At 56.0% G+C, this 22,016-nt stretch overlaps 1 protein-coding gene across 1 annotated transcript; it reads left to right on the forward strand.

Annotated features, from left to right (window-relative positions):
* Positions 1 to 818: 818 nt before the first annotated feature.
* On the forward strand, positions 819 to 21,720 carry Clptm1 (CLPTM1 regulator of GABA type A receptor forward trafficking). The gene is made up of 14 exons (XM_048369305.1): positions 819 to 948; positions 7,319 to 7,431; positions 10,836 to 10,959; positions 11,996 to 12,154; positions 13,277 to 13,394; positions 16,530 to 16,615; positions 17,100 to 17,220; positions 17,536 to 17,780; positions 18,335 to 18,428; positions 19,527 to 19,717; positions 19,954 to 20,049; positions 20,283 to 20,418; positions 20,781 to 20,948; positions 21,043 to 21,720. Exons 1-14 carry the CDS (start codon positions 877 to 879, stop codon positions 21,297 to 21,299), a joined length of 1,980 nt encoding a protein of 659 aa, XP_048225262.1. The 5' UTR covers positions 819 to 876; the 3' UTR covers positions 21,300 to 21,720.
* The last annotated feature ends 296 nt before the right edge of the window (positions 21,721 to 22,016 follow it).

Raw genomic sequence — 22,016 nt, forward strand, 5'->3', positions numbered from 1 at the left:
GCCCCCCCCCCCCATCCCTCCCTCCCTGGTGCCCTCGCGGGAACCCAGGCTGGCAGCTGTGGGAAGATACATACTAGCTAGTGAAAGTGTATGCAATTCTCTCAGGAAGCGGACTGGGTCCAGGACGTTGAGGTTCGCACGGGAGTCAGAAAAGGGGGGGGGGGGAGGGAGGAGGGAGGGACGCGCATGCGTATTAAGTCAGGCTGCGCAAAAGCTCGCGGAGGTGGCTGACAAGGTCTCGTTCCGAGGTAGCGGGTCCTGTGACAATTCAAGCAGAGACTTTGTAGCTTCACGTGTGCCGAAGCGAGGGACCTCGGGGGGAGGGAGAGAGAGAGCAACAAGAAGAAAAACAGGCACCCGGCCCTTCTGCGCACGCGCGTACGGTGGCCGGCGAGGTCCGCCGCGCGCGGGAAGGGCGTGGCCTGGGCGGGGCGCGCTGGCGGCGCGACGGTGGCTGAGGAGGCTCAAGAATCGGAGAACTGGAACTAAAACAACGGAGGGACTCAGAGAACCGGGGGGCCAACCGCACAGGCTCAGCGATGGTATAGACAGCTCACCGACATAAGAAGGAGGTTTAATTTTCCTGGGGAGCAGCTTGTGGAGGAGTGCCTCCCCCCCCAGACGGAAAGTGGCAGGATTTCGGAGACGCGTTTTCTTCTACAAACGCGCTACGGTGGCCTGCGGGCGGAGGGGGCGGGGGCACCGCAACCGGAAGTGGCCTTTCCGAAAGGCGTGGCTAAACCTCTTTTTTTTTCCCCCTTCTCTCGCTATCTCTCCGGCCGGATACAGGCTAAGTGTGAAATCTCGCGCGATCGCGCTGGCGCGGTCGGGGACGGGGCGGGACTGGCGGCGGGGGCGGGGACCCGGAGCGGGAAGATGGCGGCGGCGCAGGAGGCGGACGGAGCCGGCAGCGCCGTGGTGGCAGCCGGGGGAGGCGGCTCCGGTCAGGTACGGAGGCCGAGAGGGGACTGAGGGGGCTCTTCCTCACCCGGGGGGGCCTCGTGTGAGGCGTGTCCTGACCCCCCTTTTCTCGTGGTCTGGCGCATTGTGTCTGGGGGAGCCCTTGCCCGGGGACGGGAGGAGAGGACCTTGAATGTGGGGCCCAGGCGGGGCTGTGGGGCCCGGGGAGGCCGGACAGTGGCCAGAACGGAGCCCTGTTGCGCGCTCGGGGTCCCGGACGCTCGCGCCTGGTGGCCTCAGGACCTTTGCTCGAGCCGGGGAGACTGGCGCGGAGGGAACGTAGCCTCGTCCCCTGGCGTCCAGGGTTGTAGACTCTGCGGTGCTCGGCGCCCCCAGACCATTGGGTAGAGTGGCCTGGTCCCTCGGGTGGTGTAGTTCGCAGCCCCTGCAATGGGAGGCACGAGCCACGAGAGGAGACTTTTCTAGTTCTTGGGAGTAGGGGAGGGGGAGAAATCAGATTAACGTGGGGTAGACCCACAGACCCATTTTACAGACCGGAATCTGAGTCTAAGCCATCCCCAGGCCCTTGCAGAAGGTCGCTGAGTTTGGCATCCATTTCATGTTTGGAGCTGACTCCCTGGGTGGTCTGCATCGGAAAGGGGTGGGGTGGGTATTTCTAGCCTAAACTGGTCTTGGTATTAATGACTTCTGTTCCTCTAAATTAATGGGAGACACCTTCCCCTGCCTCCCCTAGAGCATACCAGCTGAGGTACCTAGCCACCATTCAGGCATCTGGTGAATTGATGGGGTGACAGCAAGGTGCTGTGGACCTGCCCACTGAGCTGTCACTGACATGTGGGAGTCTGCTTCAGGGAGAGGAGTGCGGGCTGGGAAGAGGAGCATGAAGTGACTCCCGTGTTTGTGTGACCTTGGGCAAGTTCCTTTTCTCCCTGGGGTCCTCCCCTCACCCCCAGAAGAGTTGCACAGGAGAGCCAGCCTTGTGATGAATGGGCCGCTAAGATGGCTCCAGTCATGCATGTCCTGGACAGAAAGGAAAAGGGAGTGGGTAAGGAGATGGCCTTATAAGCAGAGTTATAATCTTGGAGTACTGGAGTTGGAAGAAAAGTCTGGATCCAGGGCCTCTGGGAACCTAAAGGAGGAGCAAATAGAATCATCTTTGAAGGACACAAAGGTAGAAATTGTGTGAGGAACCCCAGTGGAAGTGGTGGGTGGTCCGGACTGTAGAAATGTTTGTTGATTTTGTTCTGGTATGAACTCACCTTGTAGGCCTTGTCCTCTGGGGCCTCACATTTGCTCTGAAGGGAGATCTTTCCTTCTCTGAATTTCTGTTGATTATGGGGTGGGGGTGGCTGGAGAGAGCAGGAAGGGCTTTGGATTGGCCTGAATGGCTGAACACATCCCATCATCCCTTGTCCCAGCTCTGCACTTGAAACCTTTCCTTTCTCATCCTTTGGCCTTCAGGATAAAGTACAATTTTTCCCCCAAGCAGATCAAGGTCTTGCATGAGCTGACTCTTGTCTACAGACTGGAGAGGATTTGTCAAGCTTGACACTATTGACATTTTGGACTGGCTGGGCTCTTTGTTGGAGAGCTGTCCTGTGCACCCTAGGATGTCTAGTAGCAACCCCGGCCTCTACACATTACATGTGAGCATACACAGCTCTTCTCCAGAAGTTGCCAAGTGTGCCCTGTGGGGCATAGTCACCTTGCACAAGAAACAGTGGAGTGAAGGAGTCTCAGCCACTCTGAGCCTGCCTCCTTTGTTTTCTTACTGGTCCTGGGGCTTGAATTCTGGGGCCTGGGCCCGGTTCCTGAGCTTCTTTTTGCTCAAGACTAGCACTCTACCACTTGAGCCACTTCTGGCTTTTTTTCTGAGTAGTTTATTGGAGAGAAAAGTCTTTCAGACTTTTCTGCCCTGTCTGGCTTCTGTCTGTGATCCTCAAATCTCAGCTTCCTGAGTAGCTAGGATTATAGGCAAGAGCCAGTGGTGCCTGCCTCTCCCTTGTTTTTGTTTTTGTTTGTTGGTGGTAGCTTTGGGCTTTGAACTCAGTGAGCCATGCCTATAGCACACACACGCACGCACACACTTGTGTGTGTGCACCTGCGCACTGATTCTGGGTGTTGAATTCAGTCTGGGCTGTGTCCCTGAGCTTTTGTGCTCAAGTCTAGCACTTTACCAGTTGAACCACAACTGCACTTCTGGCTTTCTGGGTGTTTAATTGGAGATAAGGACTTTTCTGCCTAAGCTGGCTTTGAACTGCTGTTCTCAGATGTCAGCTCCCTGGATAACTAAGATTACACATGTGGGCCACCGGCAGCTGGCAAGCCCCTGGTTTTGATTTTCTGAGAGGATATTGTCTCTATTCAGGCTTGTCCTGAGCTCTCTTCATCAAACTCTTCATCTTCCTATCCAGACTCCTGATTGCTGGTATTGCAGATGTGCACTGCCATGCATGGCTATTCTGGTGAGGACTTGGCCTTGTTCTCAGGGGAAGGGCGGCTCCCACAGGTTGCATCTTTATTGCAGCATACCTTAGGATGCTGACCTTTCTTCCATGGTCACCTAGTGTGGGGTTATTTATGTCATTAGTCCTCTAGTAAAGACCACAGTTCCATCTGAGACTTCCACCCAACCTCAGTGGAGTCTCTAGGGGCTCCCAAGGCTTCCCCTCCTCAGGGCTGGAGCCTTGGGGGCTCTGGTCCCTGCCAGATTCACAGTTCCCTGACTTGGGCTATCAAGGCCTGGGATGACGGTGGCAGCGGCTGCCACACTGCTGTACCTGTTCACCACACATCAGTTTGAGTCCTGGGATGCAGGGCCCCCAGGCCCAGCCACTGCCCATCCCTCCCCTTCGTTTTCTTTTGCAGTCACTGTCTCCTTTACAAGTTTTGTTTCTTCCAAGTGTCCTTTTGTGTGTGTGTTTAATGGTCCTGGAGGCTGAACTCAGGACCCTGGACATGCTGCAAACTCTCTACCACCCCCATCAGCCCTCTGCCCTTTCATTTCTTGAGCTAAGTGGGAGCCAGGGCCTGCTTTGTGGTAGGCAATGCTTTACATGTTTGGTTTGGGTGCCAGTCCCAGGACTTGAACTCCAGGCCTGAGTGCTATCCCTGACCTTCTGTTCTCAAGTCTAGCACTCTACCACTTGAACTTCACTTCTGGCTTTTTGGTGGTTTATTGAACATAAGAGTCTAACCAACTTTCCTTCCAGGGCTGGCTTTGAACTGTGCTCCTCAGATCTCAGCCTCCTGAGCAGCTAGGATTACAGGCGTGAGCCACTGGCACCTTTGTATTTTCTTTTTGAGACAGGGTCTGCTACCTACACTGGCTATCGTGAACTTTTGATTCTTCTCTCTCCACTTTCCAAGTAGCTGGGATTACAAGTAAGATCACCATTGCCCGGTTCTAAGACTTTCTTATAACATGCAGATCTTTTTTGTGTCTAGACAGAAGATCTAGACCTGTTGTTGCCTTCTGTGGCTGAGGAGTTTTCCTTGGACATTGGTTTATTCACCGTTCACTGCAGGGTATTGGCTAGTTGTAGCTTTTGGTCACCACTGTGAACATTTGTGCGAGAGCTTTACTATAGACCTGTTTTGCTGTGAGGGACTGGCTTTTGGCTTGTATGGTAGGTGAGGTTTAACTTAGGAAGAAGTAACTGCTGCTGGATGCTGGTGGCTCACATCTGTAATCTTAGCTACTCATGAAGCTGAGATCTGAGGATTGGAGTTCAAAGCCAGCCTGAGCAGCAAAGTCAGTGAGATTTTTTTGGGGGGGGGGAGGGGGTCGTTGTGAGGCTTTTACTCAGGGCCTGGGCACTGTCCCTGAGCTCTTTTGCTCAAGGCTAGCACTCCACCACTTTGAGCCATAGCCACTTGTGGTTTTCTGGTCCTTCACTGGAGATAAGTCTCATGGACTTTACTGCCTGGGCCAGCTTTGAACTGCAATCCTCAGATCTCAACCTCCTGAGTAGCTAGGATGACAGGCATGAGACACCAGAGCCTGGCTCCATAATACTTTTTTTTTTTTTTTTTTGGTTGGTTGTGGGGCTTGAACTCTGGGCCTGGGCATTGTCCCTGAGCTCTTCAGCTCAAGGCTAGCACTCTACCACTTGAGTCACAGCACCATTTCCAGTTTTCTGGTGATTCTTTGGAGATAAGCGTCTCATTGACTTTCCTGCCTGGGCTGACTTCAAACTGTGATCCTCAGATATCAGCCTCCTTAGTAGCTAGGATTACAGGTGTTAGCCACTAGAACCTGCCTTTTGTTTTGTTTTTGCCAGTTCTGGGGCGTGAACTCAGGCCCTGAGCACTGTCCCTGGCTTCTTTTGCTCAAGGCTAGCACTCTACCACTTGAGCCACAGTGCCACTTCCAGCTTTTTCTGTTCATGTGTTGCTAAGGAATCAAACCCAGGGTTTTGTGCATGTTAGGGAAGCACTGTACCACTAAGCCACATTCTCAGCCCCATGCCTGCCCTCCCCCCCCATTTTAAACATGGGATCTTGCTATGTCATGGGCCATAGTGCCTGGCTCTGTTACTCCCTACCTCTCCCCCCCTTTTTTTTTGAGATGGGTCTCACTGCATAGCCCAGGCTCGCCTGGAACTCCAAGTCCTCCTGTGAACCTCCTGTGTTCTGGGACTACAGATGTGCACCACTGAGCCCAGGTACATTGCTCTATTTTTTTGGGGGGTAGGGGGTGGTCCTGGGGCTTGAACTCAGGGTTTGGGTGCTGTTCTGAGCTTTTTACTTAAGGCTAGTACACTACCACTTTAACTCACATCTCTACTTCTGTTTCATTGGATAGTTAGTTGGAGATTAAATCTTACGCACTTTCCTGCCCAGGCTGACTTCGAATCGCAGTCCTCAGATATCAGCATTCTGAGTAGCTAGGATTTCAGGTGTGAGCGCCCTTGCTTGGATCATTGCTTTTCCTTCCTTCTTTCCTTCCTCTTCCCTCCCTCCCTCCTTCCTAATCCTGTTGCTTGAACTCGGGGCCTGGACACTGTCCCTGAATTTCTTTTCCTCAATGTTTACACTCTACCACTTGAGCCACAGCTGTCCGTTAGCCTTTTTTTTCTTTTCTTTTTTTTTTTTTTTTTTTGCCAGTCCTGGGCCTTGAATTCAGGGCCTTAGCACTGTCCCTGGCTTCTTTTTGCTCAAGGCTAGCACTCTGCCACTTGAGCCACAGTGCCACTTCTGGATATGTGGTGCTGGGGAATCGAACCCAGGACCTCATGTGTATAAGGCAAGCACTCTTGGCCACTAGGCTATATCCCCAGCCCCTCCTTTAGCCTTTTCTGTGTGGTTTATTGGAGGTAAGAGTCTCACAGACTTTCCTGCCCTGCCCGGGCTTCTTTCAAATCATGTTCCTTAGATCTCAGCCTCATGAGGAGCTAGGATTACAGGTATGAGCCACTGGTGCCTGCCTTCATTTCTCATCTTCAGTGACCCTGTTTTCTGCTGTGTTGCTTCCCTCTAGACCCTGCACCCAGCAGGTATGCAGGAAAGTGGGTTTTGGATGCGTGAAGGGCAGGTTTCCTGTGCGCAGGTAGTGCCAGCATTTTTATCACCTGGGCCAGGTGGGAGGGAGGTACCACCAGGGCCTGTTAGGTCTGACCCACTTGAGCCCTCTCTCTCACCTTTGTGACCCTGCATTTTGGGAAGTAGTTGGACAGAACTCTGTGGAGCTCTCTGGTTGTAGAGACAGGGTGGCTGCCAGGCACAGCAGGGCAGTGGTGTGGTGACCTGAGTCCTGGGCAGAGCCTCGGAGGCAGCAAGGCGCCATGAGCTATGGCAGTGCCTGGCCCCTCCGAGCTGCCTGTGCCCAGCTGTGAATGGAGCTCATTCTCTACCACATTGCTTCCCTGTGACTCTGCTTGTGTTTTTTTATGTATGTCCCACCTGCTGGACTAGCAGTCCCCTGCGGGGCCCAGGCAGGCACCCAGGAGGCCTCACTCAGGCTGGCCCTGGGCAGGGGAACTTTTGGTTGTCCCCACTTGGCACCTCCGCCAGGCCCCAGCTCTAGGGAGCAGTGGTCCACCATCAGCCCACCTGCTGTGTGTGTACCCCCGTTAGTGAGCTGTGATTCAGAACCCAGGCTGGCCTGCAGTCCCTCAGGCTCCTGTCTCCGGCCTGCCAGTTTGGGTCTGTCCAGAAGGGCGGCGTAGGACTGAGTGGACATTCCATGTTCCCAGCAGAGGTGCTACAGCTGCTTCTCTCTCCCCATCTCCGTCCCCCCAGGGAAGACGTAGGCACCCAGATTCCTCCTCTTCAGCCTCTTATCTTGTCCTGCCTGGGCCCTGCCTGGCAGGCCCTTGGTACACGGAACGACTAGGGCAGCTCCCAGGTCCTCTTGCCCTCCTCACCCTGCCCCTTGTCGTTCCCCCCACCCCAGGTGACCAGCAATGGCAGCATTGGGAGGGACCCGCCGGCTGAGACCCAACCCCAGAATCCCCCACCGCAGCCAGCACCCAATGCCTGGCAGGTCATCAAAGGCGTGCTGTTCAGGTGAGTGGAGGAAGAAGGGGAAAGGGGGAGTGCCTACTCACCTGTTCTATAATGAATTAACCTCGGCCTTTTTTGGTTGTCGTTTTACATGACTGCATTTGAGGTTAGCCTCAAATTTTTGATCCTCCTGCCTCAGCCTCCCTACTCTGGGATTATAAGCATACAATACTACCACATGGAGCTTAAATGTGATTTTGTATGTGTGTGGTGCTGGGGATGGAGTTGCTTGTAAACAACACATGTTAAGCACTTTATAATATTATTAACTGATTGATTGCCAGTCCTGGGGCTTGAACTCAGGGCCTGGGTAGTGTCCTTGAAGTTCTTTTGCTCCAGGCCAACACTACCTCTTGAGCCATAGCTCCACTTCTGGCTTTTCCTGTGTATGTGGTTCTTAGGAACCAAATGCAGGGCTTCATGCATGCTAGGCAAGCACTCTACCACTAAGCCACAGTCCCAGCCCCATGTTAAGCATTTTAAATGTCTGTGACATCAAATCCTTTCACAGCCATCCCATTGTCCGTCTGCAGACCTTGTCCCCATCTTCCCACACTGACCCCTTATACCAATAAGTCCTTAGACCCTGTCCCCTGCTCCCCACCTCCTGTTCACGCTTTCTGTGACTGACCACTGCAAGTTAGCTCTCCTGAATTTACTCAGGAAATGTAGCTCCCTGTCACGGTTAGGTGTGGGCCATACCTACTGTCCCTTGGCCTCCAAGTGTCATACAGGATCCATAGAAGCTTCCTCTGTGTTCAGCCCCAGAAGCTGGGTGTCTTCTTGCCATGTGTGCCCCAAGCTTCTGAGCCATGGAGCCCACAGGCTGCAGAATAGTGGGATCACCTTCGCTTTTTGCATTTCCAAGCAGTCTGCATGCTTACCCTTATCCTCTCGTCACTCCTGTGCAGCTGGGGAGTCTCTGCAGTGCCAGCAACTCTTCCTTACCTTGTCTTGCAGGCCCAGGCCACTATGTGGGTGGTAGGGTGGATGCTTATTGCCCATGGCTCTGGAGGTCTTGTGTGTTGGAGATGGCCTCCCTGCGTAGCCCTCAAACTTGCTACATAGCTCAAGCTGGCCCAGAACTCCTGATCCTCCTGCTTCAGCCTCCTGTGTGCTGGGATGACAGGTGTGCACTACCACACTCAGCAGTGTGTGAAGGAGTGTTTGTATCTTTGTTGGCTCAAAGAAATCAAAACCTACCAGGCTCTGGTGGTTCACACCTGTCATCCTAGCTACTGAGGAGGCTGGGGATTGCGGTTTGAAGCCAGCTCAGTCAGGAAAGTCCTTGAGACTCTTTATCTCTTATTAACCAGCAAAAAGCCTGAGTTGAAAGTGTGGCTCAAGTAGTAGAACACTGGCCTTGAGTGAAAAAGCCCAGGGGCAGTGCTGAGCCCTCAAGTTTGAGCCTCACAACTGGCACAAAAAGGAAAAAAAGTAAAGAAATTGGGAAACTTTAGGAAGGTTGTCCCTCCTGCAGGCACACAGGAAGGGAGTGTCCCTGAGCCCTGAACAGTGACTGGCACAGCTGCCCTCTCCAGGAATGGCCCACTGAGGTCCTGGAAGACTGGGTTTCACCTGGTCAGGGAAGTTGCTCCGCAGCACAGCGCCCCCTGTAGGCACCCCACGCCTCACACTCAGCTCTCCTTTGGATTTTTTTACTAAAGAGGCGGATGCTGAGCTCCTCAGGCACAGCTGGCTCCAGGCCTTTGCCAGCCATGCTCATCAGGAACACCGTGGGGAAGCAGCAAATGGCTCAGCTGGGCTGTGGCCCCTGAGACCCCGGACCCCAGGGCTTCAACAGGCTGAGGCATGTCCCTGTGCCTCATTCTGCCCTGAGCAGCTTGGGCGCAGGCAGGAGCCCCTACCCACATGGGCATTCACTCCTGGTACTTTTCCATCCCGGAGGATTTTTGTTTTTATTTCTGTCTGCAGTGCTAAGGGATCAAACCTTGGGCCCTGAGCATGCCAGGCAAGCACTCTCCCACGGAGCCATGCCCAGGGCCTGTGGTGAGATAAGAACAGGGGTTAAAACTTGTAAAGCACGTGCCACGCATGCCCCTTTCAGAGGTGAAGGCCTGTGTGTGCAAGGGGACATTTCCTGCTGACAGACATCCCCGGGGGTGGGGACTGCTGGCAAAAGCAGAAACATCATGCGTTGAGGCCAGCCTGAACTATATACTGAACTCAGGGCCCTGAGTTCAAAGCCCAGTGTCAGACAAAAAAGAATAAACTGCTGGATGCTTGTGACTCACACCTCTAATCATAACTACTAAGGAGGCTGAGATCTGAGGATCGATGTTCAAAGCTAGTGGGGGAGGGGAAGAGGTCCATGAGACTCTTATCTCCAATGAACCACCAGAAAACTGGAAATGGTGCTGTAGTTCAAGTGGTAGCGTATAGCCTTGAGTGCAAGAGCTCAGGGACAGTGCCCAGGCCTAGAGTTCAAACCCCATAACCAACAACAACAAAAAAGGCACTAAACCCAGAATCCCAAGCCCAGCCAATTGTGACTCACTTCTGTCCTCCAGACCGCTCAGCTTCAGCTGAGCTTTGAGGTTTTTTATTTCATTTTATGTATTTATTTATTTATTGCCAGTTCTGGGGCTTGGACTCAGGGCCTGAGCACTGTCGCATAGCTTCTTTTTGCTCAAGGCTAGCACTCTACTACTTGAGCCACAGCGCCACTTCCAGCTTTTCTGTTTATGTGGTGCTGAGGCATCGAACCCAGGGCTTCATGTATACAAAGCAAGTACTCTACCTCTAGGCCACATTCCCATAGCCTCTTTTTGCTCAAGGCTAGCATTCTACCACTTGAGTCACAGCACAGATTCCAGCTTTTTCCGACTAGTTTATTGGAGATAAGAGTCTCATGGACTTTTTTCTTTTGGCAGTTCTGGGGCTTGAACTCAGGGCTTGGACACTGTCCCTGAGCTTCTTTTGCTCAAGGCTAGCATAGCACTCTGCCACTTGAGTCACAGTACCACTTTCAGCTTTTTCTATTTATGTGGTACTGAGAAACTAAACCCAGGGCTTCGTGTATGTAAGCATTCTACCACTAAGCCACATTTTCAGCTGAGTCTCATGGACTTTGCTGTCTTGGCTGGCTTTGAACCACAATCCTCAGATCTCAGTCTCCTGATTAGCTAGGATTACAGACATGAGCCGTCCACTCCTGGCTTGAAATGTTTTTTAAGGTTCTACATCTAAAAACTGCCAACCCCATATTCAGCATCAGCTCTGCCTTAGGAACCCTGGAAAAGGGCTCAAGCCAGGGCCCCCATGCAGGGAGAAGCCTGGTGCAGAGCCCTGCACTGGCTTAGTGACATTGGGGTCTCTCCTAGAGGCCCCACATCAGGCCTGGGGAGAGGAGGGGGCACCTGACCACTGTGCTCTTTCCCTCTCAGGATCTTCATCATTTGGGCCATTAGCAGCTGGTTCCGCCGAGGGCCGGCCCCTCAGGACCACACGGGCCCCGGAGGAGCCCCACGTGTCGCCAGCCGCAACCTGTTCCCCAAAGATACTTTAATGGTACTGCTGCACGGGGCAAGGCAGGGGTGATACGGGTGATCAGGATAGCACCCTCACTGGCCACTGCCAGCTTGGGGATTGATGAGGAACCCCAGTTGTCATCGTATGTGACAATGTGACAACCGCAGACATGCCAGGGGGAAATGGGGACCTCTGTGGGTGTGAGTAATGGTGGTGCAAAAACCTTGCCTTGATACTTAAAAACTGTTAACTGGGGTTCAGGGGGGCTTGCTTGCAAAACATGCTGGGTCTTTGCAGGCAGGGGATCCCACCCCATTGGCCTCGGCTGTACCCAGGGCTGGAGCAATGGAGGGCACATCAGGGCATCTTGCTCCTTTCCACCCTGCATTCTGCCTAGCAGACTGCTCCACTCCAGGTTTTTTTTTGGGGGGGGGGGGGCGCAGGGAAAGTGAAGGATGATGGTGTTCTCAGGTTTGAACTCCGCTTCACGCTTGAACTACAAGCCTAATCCTAACCAGTTTGGTTTTGTTCATGCTGATATTGGAGCTTAAATTGTGAGCATTTGTCTTGGGCTGGTCTTGAGCTGGGATCCTGATCTTCAGATCTCAGCCTTCTGAGTAGCTAGGATGACAGACATGAGCCATGGTGTCTGACTCTGAGAGACTTTCTTTTTTTTTTTTTTTTTTTGTCAGTCCCAGGGCTTGAACTCAGGGCCTGAGCACTGTCCCTGGCTTCTTTTTGCTCAAGGCTAGCACTCTACCACTTGTGCTACAGTACCATTTCTGGCCTTTTCTGTTTATGTGGTGCTGAGGATTTGAACCTGGGGCTTCGTGCATGGTAGGCAAGCACTCTACCACTAAGCCACATTCCCAGCCCCTGAGCGATATTTTTTTCTCAGTGCTTTTTTGGGGGATGGATCCTATGGCCCCAGCACATGCTAGGCAGGCATTGTGCCCTGGAACCCCGCCCCGTCCCTTCTTCACTCCTTGATGGCAAGGTTAATAGCAGGCAAGAGTATAGGAAGGCCAGTGTCTTCTTCCAGGCAGCCCTGAGCCCCTGCCTCCTGTCCCCCCAGAACCTGCATGTGTACATCTCGGAGCACGAGCACTTTACAGACTTCAATGCCACATCGGCGCTGTTCTGGGAGCAGCACGACTTGGTGTACGGCGACTGGACGAGCGGCGAGAACGCAGACGGCTGCTACGAGCACTTTGCCGAGCTGGACATCCCACAGGTGGGGCAGGGCGCCTGCTCTGTGACCTCAGGCGGCCCCCCCTTAGAAAGGACAAAGTTGGGCTGGAGTCCCTGGGGTCCAGGGATGTTCATTTGAGTTGCCTGTGCGCTGCCAGCCGGCTGAAAAAGCAGACGGGGACTGTGGCCACCTTTCCCAAGGTCACTCGGCTGGGAAGGCCTCACACTCAGTTCTCTAGCTGCGGACCTGGTAGCTCTAGCTTTAATCCCTGTCTCTCCCAGGAAGCCCTCCATGCGTGGCTTGCCTGAGTGCCCTTTCTGGGTCCTCACAGTGGTTGGAGTTCTCCATCCACACTGGGTCTCCTGTGTCCCATGGTGATCTTGTCCTCAGGAGAGCCTGACGCTGGGTTGCATAGTTTTCACTGCTGCCCGGCAGGGGTCTGACAGATATCAGTTGACAAGGGAGAGGGGCATTTTCTGGGGGCTCCCCTGGGTTGAGTCCCCATCCCTTCCTCCCCAGCAGGCTTTGCCCTTAGCCTGCTGGGGATGAGGCCGCCACTCCCTTCTGTCTCGATGGCAGTAGAGGGGACAGGGGATGTATCAGGCCAAGCCACAGCTAGAGCTGCTTCCTGGGACTGGGAAGGGCTACTCAGAGCTGGGGGGCTGCATGGATGTCGCAGACAGGGTCTGAGCATGGCAGCACTGCCAGCAGATTGCACCAGGAAGGTTTGGGTCCTCCTGTGCCTTCCACGTATGCCACAGAGAGAGCGTAGCACCTCCGTCCATGTCCGTGAGCGTGGCCCTCCTGGAGGCAGGCCGAGCTGATGAGCTGCCTGGGAAGGCTGGAGTGCAAGGTGGGTAGAGCATGGCAGAGCCTAGAGGGTCAGGAGAGAGCCCAGTGCCTCATTGGCAAAATGGGGTTCCATCCGACCCTCTTGCCAGATGAGGCATGCTTTCTGCAACCATAGCGCATTGGGGGCGGGGAGGCTGCTCCTAGAGCCCAGAGCATCCACCTTACCTGTTCTGCTGGACAACAGGGGACTACAGGGACCACACTTGGGGCTCTGGATGGTCCTGGCCACAGTGGGGTGGCCTTGAAGCTGACCCATGCCCGCAATGGCCAGCTCCCATGCTTCCTCCCTCCCACCACCGCCTGTCCTTGCAGAGCGTCCAGCAGAATGGCTCCATCTACATCCACGTCTACTTCACCAAGAGCGGCTTCCACCCAGACCCCAGGCAGAAGGCCCTGTACCGCCGGCTCGCCACAGTCCACATGTCCCGGAGTAAGTCATTCTCATGGGGGGCCGGGCCGAGGAAGGGACAGGTCAAAGTTGGGATGGCCAGAGAGACAACACACTGGATGAGGCTTTCTCCACCACGTCTGCTTGAGTGTCTTGTAAATCTTGTATTTCATGTGGTGGTTTATAGTGCAAACACCTGACTTTTCTAATACCCAGAAATTAGTTTAACTAATTATTTTAACTCTTGTATTTAGGCCAGGTGTGGTGCTCATGTCTGTAATCCTAGCTACTGAACAGGTACAGATTGGGAGGACAAAGTTCGAGACCAACCCAAATAAAAACCTAGCGAGATCCCATCTCAACTAACAGGCTGCACATTGTAGTGTGTGTCGGTGGTCCCTGTTATGCTTAAGGTACAAGAGGCTTGTAGGCTGAGGTCAGCACTAGGCAAAAACTCAAGACCCTATCTGATAAATAACAAAAACAGAAAAAGGCTTGTCACATGTGGCTCAGTGGTAAAGCACCTTTCTAGCAAGCACAAGGCCTTGAATTCAAATCCATACTGGCCTAAAAATTCAAAACAAATGGGTCTATCAATGTGGCTTAGTGCCACAATGTTAGAGTGCTTGCCTAGCATGCATGAAGCCCTGGGTTCAATTCCTCAGTAGCACATACACAAAAAAGCCAAAGTGGAGCTAGCACTCAAGTGGTCAAGTGCTAGCCTTGAGCAAAAGATCAGGGACAGTGTCCAGGCCCTGAATTCAAGTCCCAAGACTGACAAAAAACAAAAACAGTGCTTAAATGCTTTGTTTATTTATTGAGCTTCTCACTGTGTAGACTAGGCTGGCCTAGAACTCAAGATCCTCTTTCTTAGCCTCTTGAGTTCTAGGATTACAGATAAGCACTGTACCTAGCTTTGTTACTGTTTGTTGGTAGTGGTCCTTGAACTCCGGGCCCAGGGGCTGTTCTGGTTAATTGGAGATGAGTCTCATTGGGAATTTTCAGTCTAACTTCCCTGTTTTCCTAAGGTTCATTGTCATCTCTGTACTTGCCTGGCCTTTTGTGACATTTCTTTGAGTCCCTCCTGGTACCTTGGTTGGCTGCTGCAGAAGGTTCCAGCAGCTGTGGCAGCTATCCCCCTCCCCCCAGATCACCCCATGTTCCCAGCAGGGGTTGGGTGCTCCACAAGCCTTGTTTTTATGGAGAATGGATGTGGCAGGGACAGGCATGTATTGGTAGGAGTTAGAGGTGGTCACCTGGGGGCCCCGCTTTCCTGTGCTTGTCGTATGGGTCGCCGTGTAGTGGGATTGTGGGCCTGCTCCAGGTGACAGGTGTGTGCAGTCTATAAGAAGGTTGGGCCTGCAGACACAGCCTCAGAGCAGGGCTCTGAGGCCCCCAGTGCAAGGGGGCACAGTGAGAGTGATCCGCCCCCTCCCTGCAAGCAGTCAGGCAGTGAGGAGCCCGCTCACAGGGGTGGAGAGAGGCCTCTGAGGGCAGTGCCATCCTTGGGAGGGGAGGCGGGGTAGTTGTGCAGGGACAGCTGTGGAGTGGGCCGAGCTCAGCTGTGCTTCCACTCCACGTGGGCCCCCAGCAGGTGAGAGTGCTAGTCCTCTTTCCCCTTCCCCCTTTCTCTTTGGCCCAAGTTTCAGAGTTGGATGTGTGTGCCAGTCCTGCACACTTCCACTTGTACCAGCCACGTTTTTAGTGGGGCTGGGGATGGGGCTCAGTGGTAGAGCACTGCCTAGTGAGTGCAAGGTCCCGAGTTCAAGCCCCAGTGCTGTCTGAATTAGTGAGTTAAATAAGAAAGTGAATAAAGAAGGAGAGGGAGCTCTGGCCTGCAAAAGAGCCAGGCCTGTCTCATCAGCCAAGCCTCCCTAGAGCAGGTCCCTGGTGTTGATTCTCAAAGATGTCCACTCAAGGGGGCTTACTTCTCTCTGGATGGGGGGGTGCACATAGTAAGAGAAACAGTGGAGCCAGGTGCTGGTGGCTCACGCCTGTCATCCTAGCTTCCCAGGAGGCTGAGATCTGAAGATCGTGATTTGAAGTCAGCCAGGACATTAAAGTCAGTGAGACTCTTCTCTCCAATTAACTACCAGAAAACCTCAAGTGGTGATATGGCTCAAAGTGTTAGAATACTAGCCTTGAGTGAAAAAGCTCAGGGATAGTGCCCAGGTCCCAAGTTCAAGCCCCAGGACTGACCCAAAAAACAGCAGGGTGGTGGTATTGCCCCCAAGGGGACAGTAGATGCAGGGCATGATGTCACCACTGCCCCTTAATTGTGGGAGACCCATCAGGACCTAAGCCCTGCTCTTGGCCAGCTCTTTGTCAACCCTCCTCCCCCCGCCTCCCTGCCTCCCCCCCCCCCCCCCCGTGTCCTGCCAAGCAGTTTTCCTTCCTGCATCAGGAACTGTGACAAGTGTGGGGCCCTGGCCTTTCCCAGAGGAAGTGAGCCGCCTGTGTGGTTGGGGGTTTCTCGTGGGGGTAGCTCCAAGCCTGTCCAGAGCTCCGCCGTGGTTGTGTTGGATGGGCAATGTGTGGACCCTGTGCTGCTGTGTGGTGCTCCGTGCTGAGATGGGCCCCACCCTGCCACTGGCCGCAGGGACCACGCCTGAGTGGCCAGTGGGCAGTGCCAAGGTGGCAGGACTTAAGAGCTGGTGAGCAGGAGGGCTAGGCAGCTAACTGGGGGCCTGAAGGCCAGTGGTGATGGCAGGGGACATGTGTCAGGGTCACTTACCTGGAGGCCAGGGTCAGCGATGAGGGAAGAGGAGGGTGGGGATGGGTGGGACTTGGTTAGTAGCAGATGTTTCAAGTAAAAAGAATCTTTGGGGCTGCGTGTGGCAGTATACACCTGTAATCCCAGCACTCAGGAGGCTGAGGCCGATCAGGAGTTCCAGGCAATCTGCATAGCCAGATCTGGTCGGGGGCGGGGGGAAGAGTGGGTGGTGGGAGGCCAGCAAGGAGGCGGCCACCATCATCAGGACATGTTGGAGTGGGAGAGGTAGGTATCCTCCTTTGGGTTGCTGAGATGGACCCTCTGGGTGTCACATCCAGCAGAGACAGGGAATGGCTGTCCAGTTTGGGGGCGTGGAGAGGCTTCGCAGGCAGAAAGCTGGGGTGGGGGTGGGTGGCGAGACCTCTGGCGTCCAAGTGGGCCTCACACCTCCCACCCTGCCTTAGTGATCAACAAATACAAGCGCCGGCGGTTTCAGAAGACCAAGAACTTGCTCACAGGAGAGACTGAGGCTGACCCGGAAATGATCAAGGTGAGCTGCTGTGGGGGGCAGGGACCCTGGGCTGGTGGGGTCTGAAGAGGCTTAGCCGCCACGAAGCCCACAGTGGGCCTGGTCAAGTGAGGAAGCTGTGGGAGAGGTCCGGAAAGGCTCTGGCTCTCTCCCCATCCCATTTTCAGATGTCCCCTAGGCAGGACATGGTGGGGCGGGCCCATGCACAGGCAGCCAGCCCATGCTCCAGTTGGGTTCCTGGTGGGTGTTACAGAGACTTGAGGCCCCTTCCTTCTTGGTGTCTCTATGTGGGGCACCAGGCCTGGCCTTCCTTGCCCTCAAAGGTCCTTTCCGGCCTGCTCCACATGGAGAACATTGGCTGGTGGAGTGAAGACTGGCATCGGGCCAGCCAGGTGCTGGGTGCAGGGGTGAGCCCTGCCCATGGTGTCCTGAGCACCTCAGGGGGGCAGGACGGCCAAGGGCACAGCTGCCCCTGAGGCCCATGGTCTGCCCTGTCTCCCCACAGAGGGCCGAGGACTATGGGCCCGTGGAGGTCATCTCCCACTGGCACCCCAACATTACCATCAACATCGTGGATGACCACACACCCTGGGTGAAGGGCAGCGTGCCCCCACCACTGGACCAGTGTAAGCCCAGCCCTCTGCAGCTTCTGGAGACCCCATCTCTCCCTGAGAGACCTTGCGAGGTCTCCACCTTCCTTCACCCCTACCCTCTCTGCCCCTTCTCTTCTCGGGTGACCCAGGATGGATGGGCCCTGTGCCACCATTGGTGTTCAGGCAGGAGTCACTGGGCTCCAGGTCACTAGTGGCCTCTGAGGAGGCTGAGCCACTGTGGCCTTCTGCAGCCCCCTGGTCCCCTGTGCTGAGCTCCTGCACTTCTGCGCCCCACAACGCAGCCCAGTGCCAAGTGGGCTTACTGGTGCCCTACCTGCTGCCCCACAGATGTGAAGTTTGACGCGGTGAGCGGTGACTACTACCCCATCATCTACTTCAATGACTACTGGAACCTGCAGAAGGACTACTACCCCATCAACGAGAGCCTGGCCAGCCTGCCACTGCGCGTGTCCTTCTGCCCGCTCTCGCTGTGGCGCTGGCAGCTGTACGCCGCCCAGAGCACCAAGTCACCCTGGAACTTCCTAGGTGATGAGCTGTATGAGCAGTCGGACGAGGAGCAGGACTCAGTGAAGGTGCGCATGCGGCCTGCCACACCATGAGCTTGGTGCCCCCCACCCCGCGTGTGCGTGCAAACACACACACACGTGCATACAAGACTCTTCTGTCCCTGTCCTGTGCGTAAACACACGTATACCCACACAGGTGCACACAAGACTCCTCTGTCCCTGTCCTGTGTACACATAGGCATGCGCGCACACGCATACAAGATTCCATCCCCATCCTGTATATACATACACACGTGTACACATGCACATGAGACTCCTCCACCCTGTGTGTACACACATATACGCACATGAGACTCCTCAGTCCTATGTGTACACATGCATGTGCACACACATGCACAAGAGACTCCCCCGTCCCTGTCGTGTATGCACACACATGCGCACTCACACCTATACACACGAGACTCCCCATTCCTATCCCATGTGCATACACATGCGGGACTCCCCCATCTGTGCACACTCTCCGCACATGCCTGCTTCTTGTCCCTGGCTGCCCCTCTGGCCTCCCTCCCCTGGCAGGGGCGCCGAGCTTGCTGACAGTGCCTGATGCGCCCCTCCTCCAGGTTGCCCTCCTGGAGACCAATCCCTACCTGCTGGCACTCACCATCATCGTGTCCATCGTGCACAGCGTTTTCGAGTTCCTGGCCTTCAAGAATGGTAGGCATGGGTGTGGAGGCCTGTGGCGGGGGAGAGGCCTGGCATCACCCACATGCCCACCCACACCCTGGAGGCCCTGCAAGCAGGGGGAGACAGTGGTTCCCAGATTTTCAACCCAGCACTGCCCAGCACCAGGCGTGGAGCTGAGAAGGGCTGGGCCTGCAGCTGGGGCCGCGGTCCGGGTGGCACCACCAGGAACCTGCGCCGGGGAACTCCAGGGCCAAGAACAGGGAAGCCCCAAGTGGCTTCTGTACCCTGCCTGGCTGACAGCCTGCCAGGAAGGACTGCAAGGCCAGCCCTGTCCCCCGAAGGCCCGCCATGCTGACAGCTCTACAGGAGTGGCCCGTGCCAGGGACCTTCAGTGGGTGCCTGCCGGGCCTCGGCCCCAGCCCAAGGACTCCAGACAAGGAGGCAGAGGTCAGAGAGGAAGGCTGCATGCCCACAGGCACACCCCGCGAGGCAGTGTCCTGTTGGAGCAGAGTCACAAGCGTCGCTGAGCATATGCCATGCAGACCCAGGGGTCGCTGAAGCCCTCTGAAGCCTGTTCTCTGTCCTGATGAGAGAGGGGCCGCCAGGAGCCACTGGGCTAGGGTCACACAGCAGGGAGCAGACATCTGGGGACCCTCCACTGCCCAGAGCTCCATCTCAGTCCTTTTTTCCTGATCAGGCCTGGCAAAGGGGGGTATGTTGAGCTCTGGGCTTAGCGGTGCTCACTGGGTGTCATATGGGTGTCCCTGCCTGGCTTCAGCCTCTGGAGACTGGGCCTGGTGTGTGGACTTCATGGCAGGCCCCGTGGCAGCCAGCTGATCAAGTGGATGTGGCCTTGGGTCTGTCGCCCAGGCTGAGTGGAATCAGAGCACAGGGTTCGTCTGTGTTCCACGGGTGTCCACAGGCCAGTTGATTCAGTGTCAGGAGTGGCTGGGAGGGGGCCCCCCATGCTGTGGGTTCTGCCAGGCTGGGCTCCGTGGCCATGGGGGCCACTTCTGTGGCAAGCCCTGGCAGCCGGCACATGATGGGCACTGTCCGTGGGCTGCCAGGCTCATCTCCAGGTGTAGGGTGCTGGGTGCCCTGCATGGCTGACACCCGGCCCCTCTGCAGACATCCAGTTCTGGAACAGCCGGCAGTCCCTGGAGGGGCTGTCAGTGCGCTCCGTCTTCTTTGGCGTGTTTCAGTCCTTCGTGGTTCTCCTCTACATCCTGGACAACGAGACCAACTTCGTGGTCCAGGTCAGCGTCTTCATTGGGGTCCTCATCGACCTCTGGAAGATCACCAAGGTCATGGACGTGCGGGTGAGTGCTCTGGGAGGTTGGGGGTGCTGGGGAGGTGGGGAAGGGTCGGCAGGCCAGCTGCGCCCCGGGGTTTCCCAGCATTCGCCTTGCCCTAAGCCCTAGGGGATTTCACACCCGGGGATTTTTTTGGGTCATATTAGGGCGGGGAACTGGGAAGAGTGGAGAGGGGCGGGGGCTGGCACGGGTGTGAGCAGGAGCTGCCCCCACCCCCCAGCTGACCTCTGCCCCTTTCGCAGCTGGACCGGGAGCACCGGGTGGCTGGGATCTTCCCCTGTCCCACCTTCAAGGACAAGTCCACCTACATCGAGTCCTCCACCAAAGTGTACGACGATGTGAGTGTCCCCATGTCCCCCATCACCCCCTGGGCCTCCACTTCAGGGCCCGTGTCACACCCTGTGTCCCCCACTTGCCATGTCTACTTTCTGGCCGAGTCCAGAGTTCCCAGGGCCACTGGGAAATTCCCCTGCCCTGGTGTGCCAGGTGTGGCAGGCGAAGGCGGGAGCGGGGTGCGGGGGTGCAGAGTTGGCCCGTGGAGCCGGTCCCAGCCTGCCCTGCCACCCCACAGATGGCGTTCCGGTACCTGTCGTGGATCCTCTTCCCGCTGCTGGGCTGCTATGCCGTCTACAGCCTGCTGTACCTGGAGCACAAGGGCTGGTACTCGTGGGTGCTCAGCATGCTCTACGGCTTCCTGCTGACCTTCGGTGCGCCCTGCAGCCGTGGGGACCGGGAGGCCAGGAGGGGTGCCTGGCCCCAGTGGGGGTTAGGAAGGGCTTCCTGGAGGAGCGAGACACGTTCCTACCCCAGGACGAGCAGTGTGCCTGTGGGGGAGCCAGCCAACATAGCCATGTGGTCAGAGCGAGGGAGGAGTGCGGTGAGGGGCCACGCAGTGGGGGGGGGGGGGGATGTGAGGGGCTGGGAGGCGTCCCCTGAGAGAAGACCTTCCAGCTGAGGCTCAGCATCAGAGGGCAGAGCAGATGCAAAGGCCCTGAGGTAGGCAAGGTGTGGGCCAGTGGAGCGAAGCTCGGGACTCAGGGATTCTCCCTTGTGTCTTCCATCTTGGCAGGCTTTATCACCATGACACCCCAGCTCTTCATCAACTACAAGCTCAAATCTGTGGCCCACTTGCCATGGCGCATGCTCACCTATAAAGCCCTCAACACCTTCATCGATGACCTGTTCGCCTTTGTCATCAAGATGCCCGTCATGTACCGGATTGGTTGCCTGCGGGACGGTGAGGCTCCTACGTCCTGGGTGGGGAGGATGGGCAGACTCGGGCTCCAGTGGGTGAGGGGCATGTGGGCTCACACTGCGCATGCCTCCTGCAGACGTGGTCTTCTTCATCTACCTCTACCAACGGTGGATCTACCGCGTTGACCCCACCCGTGTGAACGAATTCGGCATGAGTGGAGAGGACGTGGCCCAGGCCTCCACAGCAGCAGGTGCCCTCACCCCTGCCCCCAGCACGGCCAGCGCCAGGGAGGAGGCCACAGCCCCGCCCGCCAAGCCCACTCCAGGGGCTGGCTCCGCCAGCGAGCCCCAGGACTCCCCTCCAAAGCCAGCAGAGGACAAGAAAAAGGATTAGCCACTCTGTCCTCGTCCGCTCCAGCTCCTGGTGACACCACCCGCCTCCCGGCCCCTCGCCTTTCCTCCCTACCGCCCTCTCCCTGGACAGATCAGGCCGGGCCAAAGGGAGGCCCCTCAGGCCAGGGCCTAGCACGTGAGGTGGGGCCAGGGAGGCCAGGGCTTGCTGTGTGTGGAGGTGCCGTCTGTTTGTCTGTCCTGTGTGTTTTCAGCCATCGCCCTGCCAGCCCAGTACCATCAGGAATCATGGGGAAGCTGACACGGCGCTGCTGAGGGTGGGCCAGTCGGGGAGGGGCCGGGCCGGCTGTGGGCCACCTGCGGTCATCCATCGTCTTGTCCCTTGTCCCCACCACCCCTCCTCCCAGACCGCCGCCCCTTAACAGTCTGGATTTAATAAATTCATATGGGTGTTTAACTTAAAACTTGCCCTCTGCCCTCCTCCTCTTTCCTGCTGCCTGCACAGCAGTTGGTGTGGTGGTGGTGGTGAATGCTCTCCTGGCCCTGGAGAAAGGACTGGTGGGTACCCCATGTAGGGTCCTATGCCCCCCTCATGCCCCCTGGGCTGGCATCGGGCACGGGCACAGCTGCACATGCTGTGCTGTAGCAGGCCCCTCCTAAGGCCTAGGGCACCCAAGAAAGTGGGTCCTGCTGCCGTCCCAAGCGAGTCTCAAGCCAGGGGACTTCCTGCACTTGGCAGAGAGGAGAGGGGAGACCCTGA

The sequence above is a fragment of the Perognathus longimembris genome, chromosome 20 (assembly GCF_023159225.1).
Source record: "Perognathus longimembris pacificus isolate PPM17 chromosome 20, ASM2315922v1, whole genome shotgun sequence".
NCBI lineage: Eukaryota > Metazoa > Chordata > Mammalia > Rodentia > Heteromyidae > Perognathus > Perognathus longimembris.